At 53.4% G+C, this 14,659-nt stretch overlaps 2 protein-coding genes across 4 annotated transcripts; one reads left to right on the plus strand and one right to left on the minus strand.

Moving 5' to 3' along the window:
- Positions 1 to 991: 991 nt before the first annotated feature.
- On the minus strand, positions 992 to 11,011 carry KIF22 (kinesin family member 22). 2 transcript variants are annotated; one of them, XM_077273962.1, is made up of 15 exons: positions 10,875 to 11,011; positions 5,947 to 6,025; positions 5,652 to 5,850; positions 5,410 to 5,537; positions 5,179 to 5,339; positions 4,890 to 5,099; positions 4,076 to 4,306; positions 3,822 to 3,975; positions 3,608 to 3,728; positions 3,355 to 3,523; positions 2,949 to 3,111; positions 2,716 to 2,771; positions 2,351 to 2,548; positions 1,717 to 1,776; positions 992 to 1,607 (listed from the first exon to the last, which is right to left on the minus strand). In XM_077273962.1, the coding sequence occupies exons 3-15, from the start codon at positions 5,840 to 5,842 to the stop codon at positions 1,578 to 1,580; spliced, it is 1,872 nt and encodes a 623-aa protein (XP_077130077.1). In that variant the 5' UTR covers positions 5,843 to 5,850; positions 5,947 to 6,025; positions 10,875 to 11,011; the 3' UTR covers positions 992 to 1,577. The 2 variants fall into 2 exon arrangements, with proteins under 2 accessions (XP_077130077.1, XP_077130076.1); XM_077273961.1 differs by having other exon boundaries at positions 2,895 to 3,111; positions 10,875 to 11,009.
- Positions 11,012 to 11,304: 293 nt separating this feature from the next.
- Positions 11,305 to 14,088, plus strand: PAGR1 (PAXIP1 associated glutamate rich protein 1). Of its 2 annotated transcripts, none has more exons than XM_077273963.1 (4): positions 11,305 to 11,443; positions 11,619 to 12,037; positions 13,299 to 13,381; positions 13,590 to 14,088. In XM_077273963.1, the coding sequence occupies exons 2-4, from the start codon at positions 11,619 to 11,621 to the stop codon at positions 13,772 to 13,774; spliced, it is 687 nt and encodes a 228-aa protein (XP_077130078.1). In that variant the 5' UTR covers positions 11,305 to 11,443; the 3' UTR covers positions 13,775 to 14,088. The 2 variants fall into 2 exon arrangements, with proteins under 2 accessions (XP_077130078.1, XP_077130079.1); XM_077273964.1 differs by having other exon boundaries at positions 11,360 to 11,477.
- Positions 14,089 to 14,659: the final 571 nt, after the last annotated feature.

Genomic DNA, 14,659 nt, shown 5'->3' on the forward strand with positions numbered 1-14,659 from the left:
CTCCTGTGTGATACTGACTGCTGAGCCGTGTATCTAATCCTCTCCTGTGTGATACTGACTGCTGAGCTGTGTATCTAATCCTCTCCTGTGTGATACTGACTGCTGAGCCGTGTATCTAATCCTCTCCTGTGTGATACTGACTGCTGAGCTGTGTATCTAATCTCATCATACGCGGTCAGCCGGTCACTATTGCAGGGACTTGTGCATATTGGCAGCATTGCTGCCCCCTTGTGGTGCAGGTGGGTGTTACGCAGCTCTGACTATACAGTCAGTGCTGGGGGCCCGGACCGGCGATTGGGCCCCGTCTGTATTATATCCGTTATATATATATATCCGTTATTGTACCCGTTATAGCGCTCTCAGATACTAGCAGGGGCTGCATCACTCTTGGCCGGATACTAGAAGGGGTCGCGTTGCTCTCGGCTGGATACTAGCGGGGGCCACTTCGCTCTGGGTCGGATACTAGCGGGGGTCGCGTCGCTCTCTCCAAGATACTAGCGGGGGCCGTGTCGCTCTCGCCGGATACTAGCGGGGGCCGTGTCGGTCTCGGCTGGATACTAGCGGGGGCCGTGTCGGTCTCGGCTGGATACTAGCGGGGGCCGCTTCGCTCTCGCCAGGATACTAGCTGGAGCCGCTTCGCTCTCGCCAGGATACTAGTGGGGGCCATGTCGCTCTTGGCTGGGTATTAGCGGGGGCTGCTTCGCTCTCGCCAGGATACTAGCGGGGATCGCGTCGCTCTCGACCGGATACTAGCGGGGGCCGCTTCGCTCTCGGCTGGATACTAGCGGGGGCCGCTTCGCTCTCGCCAGGATACTAGCGGGGGTCGCCTCGCTCTCGGTCGGATACTAGCAGGGGCCGCTTCGCTCTCGGTCGGATACTAGTGGGGGCCGCTTCGCTCTCGGTCGGATACTAGCGGGGGCCGCTTCGCTCTCGGTCGGATACTAGCGGGGGCCGTGTAGTTATTCCACTCTATTTTGGAGACATCAGATTTCTATATGTATAAAAAAGACATTTTATTAATACATCGCTCGGCTGAGTAACAACAGACGTGATTCATTCAGACATCTGGACCATAAAACAAAGTAAAACATGGACGTGACTCGTGCCACCGGAGCGGCTCCGTCTGACGACACGCGGAGGGTCCGTGCAGCCAATAACTTATCTTCTCACCTTCTGAATGATGGGCCCCGACGAGCTCCTCCTGCACGGGGCGGATCAGCCAACGTCTCATTAAAATGACTGCTCTTATATACAAGTGGTTACATCTGAGGACCCTACAGACCCCTCTATATGACGCGGTGTGTAGGGTCGGGGGCCGCACTGCACGGATTCACAAATTCACACGATTACAAACACTATAACATGATAAAACATGGCGGTCCTCCCACAGTCTCCTCGCAGTAATGTGGGGTCCCATGTAGAGGTGACGGAGGACCCCACACACTCCACAGACGCACAGGTTACCCCCAGGCCGGCGTGGGGCAAAGACACGGGCATCAGGCAGGAGATTTAAAGGTTTCACAGAATCCATGACGTGAAGGCTTCTCGGTGAGAAGTGCGGGGTCCGGGGGGCGTCTTCAGCTCGCTACGATGCACAGGATATTGGCCTGTGGGGAGACCACCATCAGAATCAGGTCTGTCCCATAATCCCCACCCCACAAATATAACTCCCATTACTGAGGGGGCCGGCTACAATGTACAGATCCGGAGTCTTACCTTTAAGAAGGAGGTGACTTGTTTGGTAGACATCCCTTCCATGGAGGCCAGGTCCTCCACCTGAAACACAGAAATGGCATCTTCACCTTCGACTGACCGCAAAACACCCGACAGTGTATTCTCCCGTTACATGGCACCCTCTGACCCCGCGCAGTCCCTCTGACCGGTTGATCTTATCTTCTGCCATCGACATCAGTGTAACTGCAGTGTGGATTTACATTTTTGTTAGCTGCTTTCTAACGCTGCTCAACTCTCCTGCACTCCCCCAAAAATGGAGCTTATGTATTTGTCAGTGCAAGGGCTGAGCGGCATTTGTTGCCTGCTCCTGAGAATTTACTCATGTAAAACTGCAAATGCAGCTCTATTGATGCACATGGCAGACGATTATCTTCTGCCATATGCATCAATATAACAGCAACTATCAGAGAACAGGAAAATTGTGTTCTGCTATAAGCAGCTAATGATGTAAAACCACACATGCCGATGGCAGTAAATACAGTCGCAGATTAATGTGCAGAAGCACAAGATGAATTCTACACTAAGATTGGTGAGAACAGTCTTGGACGCCGAGTCTCACACTGACGGCATGCTGCGCCATTCACTCGATAGCACGCGCTTTATTTTTTACACTTACGTTGGTGAACGGGCCGTTGAGCTCCCTCCAGCCCACAATCAGCTTGGCCTTCTTGTCCCCGATCTTCTGCAAGGACTTCAGCTCTTTTATTGATCCGGTGTTGAGGAGATTGAGAATCTGCTCTCTGCCGTTCTGCAGCAGATCCGTCCGCATCTTCATCTCCCAGCTGGGCTTGTTCTCGTAGCCGTCGTGGACCTTCTGTGGATGTGATGGGTAAGATGATAAAGAAAACCTCCAGATACAAAGACCCACGTGAAACCCACCATTCACCAGCGCCCGTGTCTTCTGGGGGAGGTAGCATGATGGGGACTGTCAGCAGGGGAGTCCTCCCAACCACTTACCAATTCCCGGCGTTTCTCACTCACCTGCGTTTTCTTCTCCACCATCGGGATCCCCGCTTCTATGGTGTTTTTGTCGAGACCTGAACCAAACATAAAAGAATAAAAAAATCAGATGTGAGGACATGACACCTACCGTAGTGCAGGACAGAAGGTACTCGTCCCCCACAACCTCCGCCACTAACAGACAAGCTTCTGACCCCTACCCAGGGCCGTGCCAGAGAGCTCGCCCTCCGCCGCGAGGCGTCCAAGACTCTCACCCTGCAGGGGCTGGACGCGGAGCACCTTCCTGGCCTTGGCACGAGTCCTCAGCGGCACCCGGAACGTGCCCTCACTGGCGATGGAATCAGACAGTTCAATATCTGAGCGAGCCTCAGCCGCCAGAGCCTTCTCCTCCAGCTCCTTCTGCTTCTCCTTCAGCCGCTGAGGAAGGAGTTAAAGGGATATTACACCATTATCCTCTATACACGGATGCTGCCCGCAGACCATGCCCTTAGAATAGCGCTGGTGTCCATCACCATCAGATCACTGGCAGGGATCTGCTAACCTCAGCACCACAGTTGTACAACAACTCCCAGCATTTTCTGACAGTGCATGCTGGGAATTGTAGTTTCAATGGGGCACCGCAGAATGCTGATCCTTGCTCTCAGAGCGCCGCTGCCTCACCTCGATCTCCATCTGACTCTCCTCCCATTTCTTCAGGAGGGCCATGCGCTCCCGTTTGGGGGTGCTGAGTAGTTGGGTTTCCATTTTTCCCTTCTCTGACAGAATCCGGTCCAGTTTGAGCAGCCTATCCACCACCGCCGGGTCCAAGTTGGCGATATGGAGTTTCTTCCTGTAAAAAAGCAGAAAGGGTCTCCGTATGGGTCAGACTCCAGGGTGACGATAACCCGCAGCAAGTGCAGGATGAAAATCGTACTTATTGGCTTCCTTATACAAGTTTGGAGACTCCTCTGTGGGCTCACACTTGACTTTTTTAGGGTGTTGAGATGGAACCAAATTCTCCAGGTCATCCCGGGGTCTCTTCATGGTGGGCTGAACTGAGGAAGGAAAAGTAGAGACGTGAGACGATGTCTCTCAGCCGATGTTCTGCCATCCTTATACCCAGTGTCCGATTGGAGGGGACCTCATACCTGGTGCCTGGGTGGTCTCCAAGCTGAAGGGTTTGTTGATGACCTGCTTAGACTTGGCAGCGAAATTGAGGGCAGTGAGGGTGTCAAAGTAATACTGCTTTTCCGGGGCAATGTTCGCGATCATAACGCTGTGGGCAGAGCCGCCGAGCGAATCCTGGAAACAACAAACACGTGTGAGGATGGCCCGAGAGACCGGCCACGGCGACTGCCCATCATGGCAGCGGGTGCCATCAGTGGAGCCCACCATCCCTCACCTGCAGGAGCCGGGTCAGCTTGCTGTCTCTGTAGGGGATTCTGGGCAGCCCCTGATTTAAGGCGTCCACTACCTTGCTGAGAGTGAACAGGGACGAGTTGATGGCGCCGCTCTCCTTCAGGCGGATGCCTTGGTTTCCGGTGCGCCGGTTGTCTTCGGAGCCGGCCAGGTCTATGAGGTAAAGCTTTCCGGTCAGCTGCCTGAACGGAGAAATCTGCTGATTCTTCTGCACCTGAGGTACAATAAAAAAATATATATATATTGTGATACTGTGTCAGCCGGGAAAATCAATGCAAACACTTTAATGCCCAAAAGTGACAAAAGTATGCTCTCTGAAGAAGGAGCCGCTGTGCTCTGAAAGCTGCAAATATATTATTCTGGTTAGCAATAAAGGGATCCCTCCGAGAATACTTGTGTCATTTTTGGGCATATAAGTATTTACAACGATTCTGCACCTAATGTGCTATAATAGCATTAGCGGGGCTCGTCCTCGGCCTAGCGGAGTGTCCGCTCTGTGCGGAGGCAGAGGACAGGAGCGGAGGCCGAGGACAGGAGCGGATACTGCAGCGTGAAATCACCAACTCCTCAATGATTAAAAGTGGCAAACGTTGTGAGAATCTATACAGGATCGTATGGGTGGTCCGTCCCCCCAGGATTGTATGGGTGGTCCGTCCCCCCGGGATGGCAGAGATCAACACTGCTGATACATGGCTGCCCCTGCTGGTCGCCTGGCCATGCTCATAACGAAGCGGCACCCGACAAGTAATGGCGGCTCCTACTTCCAGGCCACCTTGTCGGACGGCTCCCCCTCTCACCTTGATGAGCAGCACGGCGTGGCTGCGGCTGGAGCGGTCGTTCAGTTTGGTGGAGGCGACAGTCCGGTTCTGACTGGCGGGAATGAAATGTTCATCGAAGTCTGAGAAGGTGGTGATGGTCTTGTGGGTCACCCCCGGGATGAGGATGTTGTGGCCTTTGTCTTCTCGGATAGGAAGGTCCTTGTTCTTGGGCTCCAGCAGATCCATCACCTGATAAGAGAAGGGTTAATGAGGGATTGGAGGGGGATCTGGCCGGTCCCCAGCGGTGCAGCACGAGGTCATCACCCACCTTCTCCTGATAGATCTCCACGTAGGACATGGTGATGGTGAAGGTCCAGTTCTCCTCCTCGGGTGTGCCGTTCGTCCCCCGGGTCATCTGCAGCAGGTCTCTGACGGCTCGCGGTATGATGCCCGGCTGCTGCGGGCTGCCCAGCATGGTGTGGGTCTTCCCTGGAGAGGACGGCTAGTTACACGGAGCACAGGTGTTACATAACCCCCAACCCCCCAGGACACTACGTACCCGCTCCGGTAGGTCCGTAGGCGAACACACTGGCATTCTGCCCGACCAACAAGTGGGGCAGGATGGGACACACTGAGCTGGTGTAGATCTCGCGCTGCGTGGCCTTTTCTCCATAGAAAGCATCAAACCTGAGGAGCAGAGTAAGGGACAGGAGTGAAGTTCTGCCATAAATCCTGGATGTGCCCGGTCCTTAGTGACGGCGTCCCCCGGCGGACATTGCCACCTGCACCACGGTCACTCACTGGTACTGCATGGTTTCCAGCTGGTTCCTATAGTTCACGATCTCCAGTGACTGCGCGTCCAGGCCCCGGACACAGGCCTGGTCCTGCTCCTTCTCCATGAACGGTCGGAGCCGCACCGACACTCGGACGCGGGAAGGTGACGGCTTCTTATTCACCCCGTGACTGTCCAGGACGCTCACCCTCTTCGCCATGTTTATGCCTGACGACGCAAGAACAGATGAAGGACAAATATCGGGCAAAAGGTCCCTCACTGCTAACGCTGCCCCTGGTGGGTCAGACCGCTGCCCCCGCTCACCTGTAGAGAACGCACGTCGTGGTTGCACTCAATGATCCCGTTCTCTCCAATAGGGGGTCCCCGAATCTGAAAAAGGCACCTGAAAAACAGAGCGCAGAGTGAGAACGACGGGACACAGGGGACATCCACTGATCGTATAGAATACCAGTGACGTGACAAGAAGAACTATCATAGGAACGAAGAGAACCTAAAATGTCAGAAGAGAAATACGTGGGATCCACAAACACAAGAGAAAGGAGCCGGCCGTCAGCCCAGATCACAGTTATATAAAGACTTCACCCCCAGATTTCATTGCTGTAATTACCATTAATACTCATGTCATCATATAGAGAAATGAGGGACACCGCGCCGGCTAGGCCACGAGCCCCATGCACCGCACCGGCGAGGCCACGAGCCCCATGCTCCGCGCTGGCGAGGCCACGAGCCCCATGCACCGCTAGATCCCCTAGATTTACATACTGAGCACACCGGACTGTGATTGACAGCTCTCGCTGCCGAATCCAAAGTGAGGAGCATCTACACCGACTACGAGGCAGCCAGCAGTGCTGACAATGTGGGGATGGCCTCCTGCCATCATAGCAAGAAACTGATCATCTTCTCTGGCGCTGTATCCTTGCACAGATTACGGTCCCGGCGCTGTATCCTTGCACAGATTACGGTCCTTGTGACGTATTCTTGTACAGATTACGGTCCTGGCACTGTATTCTTGTACAGATTACGGTCCTGGCACTGTATTCTTGTACAGATTACGGTCCTGGCACTGTATTCTTGTACAGATTACGGTCCTGGCACTGTATTCTTGTACAGATTACGGTCCTGGCACTGTATTCTTGTACAGATTACGGTCCTGGCACTGTATTCTTGTACAGATTACGGTCCTGGCACTGTATTCTTGTACAGATTACGGTCCTGGCACTGTATTCTTGTACAGATTACGGTCCTGGCACTGTATTCTTGTACAGATTACGGTCCTGGCACTGTATTCTTGTACAGATTACGGTCCTGGCACTGTATTCTTGTACAGATTACGGTCCTGGCACTGTATTCTTGTACAGATTACGGTCCTGGCACTGTATTCTTGTACAGATTACGGTCCTGGCACTGTATTCTTGTACAGATTACGGTCCTGGCACTGTATTCTTGTACAGATTACGGTCCTGGCACTGTATTCTTGTACAGATTACGGTCCTGGCACTGTATTCTTGTACAGATTACGGTCCTGGCACTGTATTCTTGTACAGATTACGGTCCTGGCACTGTATTCTTGTACAGATTACGGTCCTGGCACTGTATTCTTGTACAGATTACGGTCCTGGCACTGTATTCTTGTACAGATTACGGTCCTGGCACTGTATTCTTGTACAGATTACGGTCCTGGCACTGTATTCTTGTACAGATTACGGTCCTGGCACTGTATTCTTGTACAGATTACGGTCCTGGCACTGTATTCTTGTACAGATTACGGTCCTGGCACTGTATTCTTGTACAGATTACGGTCCTGGCACTGTATTCTTGTACAGATTACGGTCCTGGCACTGTATTCTTGTACAGATTACGGTCCTGGCACTGTATTCTTGTACAGATTACGGTCCTGGTGCTGTATCCTTGTACTGATTATGGTCCTGTATCCATGTACTGATTACGATCCTGGTGCTCTATCCTTGTACTGATTATGGTCCTTGTGACGTATTCTTGTACTGATTATGGTCCTGGTGCTGATTTGCTGTACTGTTAATTATTCTGATCCTGTACACATGGAGCAATCCATGACTTATCAAATAATGTGATAAAGGCTGTGATAATAAAGTATTGCACCCACTGACCAGATATACATCTGGATTTGTGTTAGGAGTGTCAGAGAAAAATTAAAATCCCTACAGACCTGTCCCCCTCACATTGAACATATGGGGAAAGAAGGAACATACAATTAATTATAGCTAGGGAGAGAGAAACTAATCAAAAAACCTTTGAAGCAGAGACCTCCTGCCATGGACAGGTGCTTACAACAGGATATCTACTGGGGAAAAAGAGCCAGATTGAGATTTGTTTACACATAGATGGAGAACTGCAGAGGTTTCCTTTGTTCCAATGAGGCAGCATCCTCTCATGAAAGAATCTGTTGCAGACCAGCCGGGGCCGGAGTACATATATGGAGGTTTGAATAGATCTGACATTAATGGGATATGGTGAAGAGACCAACAGAACGGATTCACTCACATCACCAGCTCCACTAGATTCCCTCCAACTCAATGACGAACCGATAGATAATGCTATACCTGTCATATATAATCTATGTAGAGATAACATCATAAAAAATCTGCTGACAATATCTACAGCCTGGAACCTCCAGGGGCGAAGATATCCTGTAACTTGGGGATTTCATAAAATTCTGAAGGGCCGAGCACATCCTACAACCAGCCCCCACACGAGGTCATCAATGGGAGGAACGAGGGCGTAGCTTTACAGGTAATAAAAGCAGTATTGGGTCTGGATCTTTGTCATCCCTGGACAAACTGGTGCCAGCAGTGGGATCTGCGTGCCCTCCCGGCTGTCATCCTTGACAAGGAGCATGATTTGAAGACCCCATCGATGCCGTCAAGGCTTTGCTGCACAGGAGACTGATCTGTGCTGTCCACTGCAGCACGGGACCTTGGCAGTCACTTCACATTGGTCTGTGAACATTTAGCCTGGCGGGGGCCATATGCAATTTACGCAACAAAAACAATGGGGGAATGTATCATGGAAAAAGCAAAGGGAAGGAATAGTGTCCACTAGTGAAGACTCCTGGGTGGAAGGGGGATCGTGAGAACACAAAGTGCCAATATCCAGAGCCGGCCTGGATCGGGGTCATCAGGGGATGAGCAGCCCGGGGCCAGGCCTACATAATGAGCAGCCCGGGGCCAGGCCTACATAATGAGCAGCCCGGGGCCAGGCCTACATAATGAGCAGCCCGGGGCCAGGCCTACATAATGAGCAGCCCGGGGCCAGGCCTACATAATGAGCAGCCCGGGGCCAGGCCTACATAATGAGCAGCCCGGGGCCAGGCCTACATAATGAGCAGCCCGGGGCCAGGCCTACATAATGAGCAGCCCGCGGCCAGGCCTAAATAATGAGCAGCCCGGGGCCAGGCCTAAATAATGAGCAGCCCGGGGCCAGGCCTAAATAATGAGCAGCCCGGGGCCAGGCCTAAATAATGAGCAGCCCGGGGCCAGGCCTAAATAATGAGCAGCCCGGGGCCAGGCCTAAATAATGAGCAGCCCGGGGCCAGGCCTAAATAATGAGCAGCCCGGGGCCAGGCCTAAATAATGAGCAGCCCGGGGCCAGGCCTAAATAATGAGCAGCCCGGGGCCAGGCCTAAATAATGAGCAGCCCGGGGCCAGGCCTAAATAATGAGCAGCCCGGGGCCAGGCCTAAATAATGAGCAGCCCGGGGCCAGGCCTAAATAATGAGCAGCCCGGGGCCAGGCCTAAATAATGAGCAGCCCGGGGCCAGGCCTAAATAATGAGCAGCCCGGGGCCAGGCCTAAATAATGAGCAGCCCGGGGCCAGGCCTAAATAATGAGCAGCCCGGGGCCAGGCCTAAATAATGAGCAGCCCGGGGCCAGGCCTAAATAATGAGCAGCCCGGGGCCAGGCCTAAATAATGAGCAGCCCGGGGCCAGGCCTAAATAATGAGCAGCCCGGGGCCAGGCCTAAATAATGAGCAGCCCGGGGCCAGGCCTAAATAATGAGCAGCCCGGGGCCAGGCCTAAATAATGAGCAGCCCGGGGCCAGGCCTAAATAATGAGCAGCCCGGGGCCAGGCCTAAATAATGAGCAGCCCGGGGCCAGGCCTAAATAATGAGCAGCCCGGGGCCAGGCCTAAATAATGAGCAGCCCGGGGCCAGGCCTAAATAATGAGCAGCCCGGGGCCAGGCCTAAATAATGAGCAGCCCGGGGCCAGGCCTAAATAATGAGCAGCCCGGGGCCAGGCCTAAATAATGAGCAGCCCGGGGCCAGGCCTAAATAATGAGCAGCCCGGGGCCAGGCCTAAATAATGAGCAGCCCGGGGCCAGGCCTAAATAATGAGCAGCCCGGGGCCAGGCCTAAATATAAATCGCTCCTCTCACCATTATCGTGCAGTGTAAACCGGCCGCCAATCAAGGTGCTCATTCAATCAAAATCATCTTGAGTGCAGCACAAAAGATCATCGTCCTCGGCAGCACATTGTCCTGTGTAACCAGAACGCGTGCTGCCGATAATGGCCACCAAGCAATCTAGAACACATCAATGCTCATGGTTCACTGAGGTCTGCTGTGTGATCAGGAATCTCCCTGCAGGGTTTTGCTGTGTGATCCAAGAGCAGCATGATGTAGGGGCAGAGACCCTGATTCCGGCGATGTGTCACTTATTAGGCTGAGTGTTGTAGTTTCAATATAATCAGTGTTTTCTCAGCAGGAGATTATCACTGCAGGACTAGGTGCCTGGTGCCTCCTGGTCCAACCCTGCTTCCACCACTGATTGGCTGCTCTCTGTGTACACTGCGCATAGGCAGAAACCTGCCAATCGGTGGTGTGGGCGGAGTAGGCGCTGGATTTGGGTGGTTGCTTAGCCACAGCCTCCTGCAAGAAGTGGCCATATACCGAACACTCTCTGGGGAAAGACTGCGCCGGTGATTCCTGCGGTCTGTGCTGCCCCTGGTTGGTCACTGCCAGGACCAGAATATATATATAGTCACACAGTGTATATAGATACAGTGTGTGTGTGTATCTACACTGTATACATAGAGACACATATATATATATATATATATATACACGCACACATAAATACACCGTATACACAGGGGCCTGAGGTCCTGGCAATGACCAACCAGGGGGCGGCACAGACACACCGCAGGAATCGCCCCCCTGATGACTCTGCCTGTCGCATCCGTGCCTCTCCCGCCTCACCTGCCTCCCTGTCGCCCGCAGTCGCTGCCGCCGCTTCTTCCGCTCTCAGGCCTCAGTTACTTCAGAGGAAACCATCGGTTACTGGACCTCTTTTTCGTATTTGGCGGCCTCCTTCATTAACAGCCAATGGGAAGCCCTGGCCGCGTCACGTGACGCTGAATTCCGGTGCCGAACGAGAGGCGTGAAACGCAAACCACTCGTCATTGGTTAATTCAAAAGAAGGAACGCGTTGCCGTGCAGGTCACATGACACGTGCGCCATGTTTACTGTGGGCACGGACCGGAGGGTTATAATTACCAGGCGGTGCTCCGGATTTGCACAATTCTTCGTCAATGATGTACTTTGTCCTTAGACCCCAAATATCGGAGGATTTCACCACAGCTGTCAGATGTCTCCCGCACAGGAGCTTCGTGTCATAGTAAATATGGCCGCCGCAGCCTCATAGCACCAGCGCCGCAGTGTTAGGAGGCCGGATGTGACGTCATGTGCGCCTGGCGGGGTAAACAGAGACCGGACAAGATGGCGGCCTCCTCCTGTCTGTGATCCGCGGGGATATCGCTGGAGTCCCGGTGAGTGACGTCACCAGGCGCGGGTTATAGGCCGGTAACCGCCATTATCTCATTATAGCTATGTCTTATCATGGCGGAAGGCTCCTCGCTGTGCTGTCACTGCGCCTGCGCTGCCTGGAGGCCATGGAAGTCGTGAGTGACATTTCCTCTTTTTTAACCCTTTCTCCTTGTTTAGATGGAGGAGGCGTCCGGAGAGGCCGAGGAGAAGGTGACGTCCGGCATGGAGTCTCTGGCCGTGAAGGAAGAAGAGGAAGACGAGGAGGAGGCGCGAGAGGGTGAGGAGGGGCAGAAGGAGGACGAAGGAGAGAAAGTGGAGGAGGAGGACGGAGACCAGCAGCGTCAGGAGGAAGATGACGACGACGAGGAGGAGGAGGAGGACTGGTGCATCCCCTGCAGTGACGACGACCTGGACGAGACGGACGGATGGATGCCGGCCCCCGAGGAGATCAAGCGCCTGTATGAGCTCATCGCCAGCGAGAAGACGCTGCCCCTGCAGGTGGACCTCCTGCTGCGCCGGCCGCCCACCCCCGAGCCGGACACTCTGGACGAGGAGTCCGACCAGGAGCAGGAGGAAGAGGAGGAGGAAGATGAGACGTGAGTGACCGAGGCCCGAAACCTGTGACCTCAGGGTCACCCGAAGCCAACAGAAAATTGTGCTGAGGGGAGGGAAAAGTGTGGGATTACACAAACCTGTAACAACCTGTAATGTACGGCTTCACTGTGGGATCAGGAGCGGAGCCTGCGCTGTACCAGGTGTCACTGCGGGATCAGGAGCGGAGCCTGCACTGTAGCAGGTGTCACTGCGGGATCAGGAGCTGAGCCTGCGCCGTACCAGGTGTCACTGCAGGATCAGGAGCTGAGCCTGCGCCGTACCAGGTGTCACTGCGGGATCAGGAGCTGAGCCTGCACCGTACCAGGTGTCACTGCGGGATCAGGACCTGAGCCTGCGTCGTACCAGGTGTCGCTGCGGGATTAGGACCTGAGCCTGCACCATACCAGGTGTCGCTGCGGGATCAGGAGCTGAGCCTGCACCGTACCAGGTGTCACTGCGGGATCAGGAGCTGAGCCTGCACCGTACCAGGTGTCACTGCGGGATCAGGACCTGAGCCTGCGTCGTACCAGGTGTCGCTGCGGGATTAGGACCTGAGCCTGCACCATACCAGGTGTCGCTGCGGGATCAGGAGCTGAGCCTGCGCCGTACCAGGTGTCGCTGCGGGATCAGGAGCTGAGCCTGCGCCGTAACAGGTGTCACTGCGGGATCAGGAGCTGAGCCTGCGCCATACTAGGTGTTGCTGCTGGATCAGGAGCTGAGCCTGCGCTGTACCAGGTGTTGCTGCAGGAAAGTAGTCTCAGTAAATCGCGGAAAAAAACAGCCCCGATCCGGCGATGCAGGCGGGAAAATAAAGGGTCTGAGAAAGTGGAAAATGGCGACTTGTTGTTTTCCTACTAAAATATAATCAGTGTTTTGCTGCGGGTGTAATCGTACTGACCGGGGAACGGTGCTACCTGGTGACTTTTAGTGCAGCAAAAGCGAAACCCAGCGTAACTATAATGGAGTTACAGCCTATTTCTCTGCAGTTGGATTTTTTTTAGCATTTTACATGGGGGGAAAAAGAAGGGTGTGATTCCGAAAATACGAGCCCTGGTATGTCTGTGCGAATGGAAGAATTAAAAACAAAAGCTATGGGTCCTGGAAGAAGGTGACACGTTTCCCTGCTGTAGATGCAGCCTCTTCAGTGGTTGGATCCATTGTAACGAACCTTCAGCTGTGTGATCATTGCTTCGTCCAGACAATGAATCCCGAAAGTGGTGAATTATAGGATACCGGACCTGACTGTCTCTCTTTCCCCCGCAGGCCTCCCATCCCCACAGAGTTCGATTTCAATGATGAACCTATCACTCCGAAAAACTCATTGATTGACAGGCGGCGAACGCCCGGTAAGTGATGGGGGAGGGGAACGCCTGTTCTTGGTCCATCAGGCTGCTGCATAGCCATACACTGATGGGGCAGGACTGCAGTGTAAAGCATGGTGGACGGAGTAGTAGCCACAGCCTTAGATGAGCTGGCTGGCCACAGGGTGGTCTTCTGGTGTCTGCGTGTAAACATACATAGCATACATATTTAACTCTATTTTCTGTTGGCCAGGGAGCTCGACCCGCAGTCAGAAGAGAGAGGCGCGGATGGACAAGGTGCTGTCCGACATGAAGCGACACAAGAAGATCGAGGAGCAGATCCTGAAGACCGGCCGCGATCTGTTCGATATGGACCCGGACTCTGTGCCTACCCCAAAGCGCTCATCCGCCATCTTTCCTCGCCAGCGGAAGTACTGAGCTCCATCAGCTGGACTGTAACTGCGGCAGAACTGAGCAGAGCGCCATCTTGTGGCACCCACAATCTGAAGTCCAAACATCAGCTGCTTTATGTATTTAACTATTTCACGCTCACACATATTTCTTGCAAAAAGTGACAGACCTCAGCATGCCTTGACTGCCCGGATACCTGGGACTTGTAGTTGAAGAGTTGGGGAGGATCAGCCGAGAGGACGGCCTGGGATGATTACTGCCCCAGAAGCTTCTGTCTGCCCCCCTCAGTTTTGTGCTTCTTGTCACCTGTAAATAAATGGACCTTTTTTCCCCCTTTAAAATCCAATAGTTTCTGTTCAGGGCGAGCGGCCAAGAATTGTCTGTGCTCCGCAATTAGGATTCGGGCAGAACTGTCAGTCATCCCCCAGCGCTGCCCTCACTGGTATTAATGGCCGGGACCTGCCCCACATTAGTCATGGATGTACACACGAGGTCAAAATTGTTGGTCCCCCTCGTTTAATGACAGAAAAACCCACAATGGTCACAGGAATAACTTGAATCTGACAAAAGGAGTAAGAAAAAGATCTATGAAAAAGAACAGATGAAAGTCAGACATTGCTTTTCCACCATGCGTCTACAAAATTACACAAAAAAAATAAACCTATGAAATCGGCCTGGACAGAAATGATGGAACCCGGAAAATAATGTGACAGAAGGGACATGTTAGATCGCGGTGTGTCCACTAACTATCATCACAGGGGTCTACAATCCTGGAATCAGTGAGTGGCCGGTATATAGGGCTACAGATCCTCACTGTGCTGGTTGGTGACATGGTGGGTATCACACTCAGCATGGACCAGAGGAAGCGAAGGAAAGAGTCGTCTCAGGAGATTAGAGAGAACATTATAGACA

Source organism: Ranitomeya variabilis, chromosome 7 (genome assembly GCF_051348905.1).
Source record: "Ranitomeya variabilis isolate aRanVar5 chromosome 7, aRanVar5.hap1, whole genome shotgun sequence".
Taxonomy (NCBI): Eukaryota; Metazoa; Chordata; class Amphibia; order Anura; family Dendrobatidae; genus Ranitomeya; species Ranitomeya variabilis.

What these genes read in the sequence shown, in the direction of transcription:
- PAGR1 (XM_077273963.1), top strand. Translation starts at nt 11,619, where the DNA reads ATGGAGGAGGCGTCCGGAGAGGCCGAGGAGAAGGTGACGTCCGGCATG. An exon ending in GAGGAGGAGGAAGATGAGAC is followed by an intron (nt 12,038 to 13,298) that starts GTGAGTGACCGA and finishes TTTCCCCCGCAG; the next exon opens with GCCTCCCATCCCCACAGAGT. An exon ending in TGACAGGCGGCGAACGCCCG is followed by an intron (nt 13,382 to 13,589) that starts GTAAGTGATGGG and finishes TCTGTTGGCCAG; the next exon opens with GGAGCTCGACCCGCAGTCAG.
- KIF22 (XM_077273961.1), bottom strand. Translation starts at nt 5,842, where the DNA reads ATGGCGAAGAGGGTGAGCGTCCTGGACAGTCACGGGGTGAATAAGAAG. An exon ending in TGGAGATCTATCAGGAGAAG is followed by an intron (nt 5,100 to 5,178) that starts GTGGGTGATGAC and finishes TTCTCTTATCAG; the next exon opens with GTGATGGATCTGCTGGAGCC. An exon ending in AGCTGACCCGGCTCCTGCAG is followed by an intron (nt 3,976 to 4,075) that starts GTGAGGGATGGT and finishes TGTTGTTTCCAG; the next exon opens with GATTCGCTCGGCGGCTCTGC.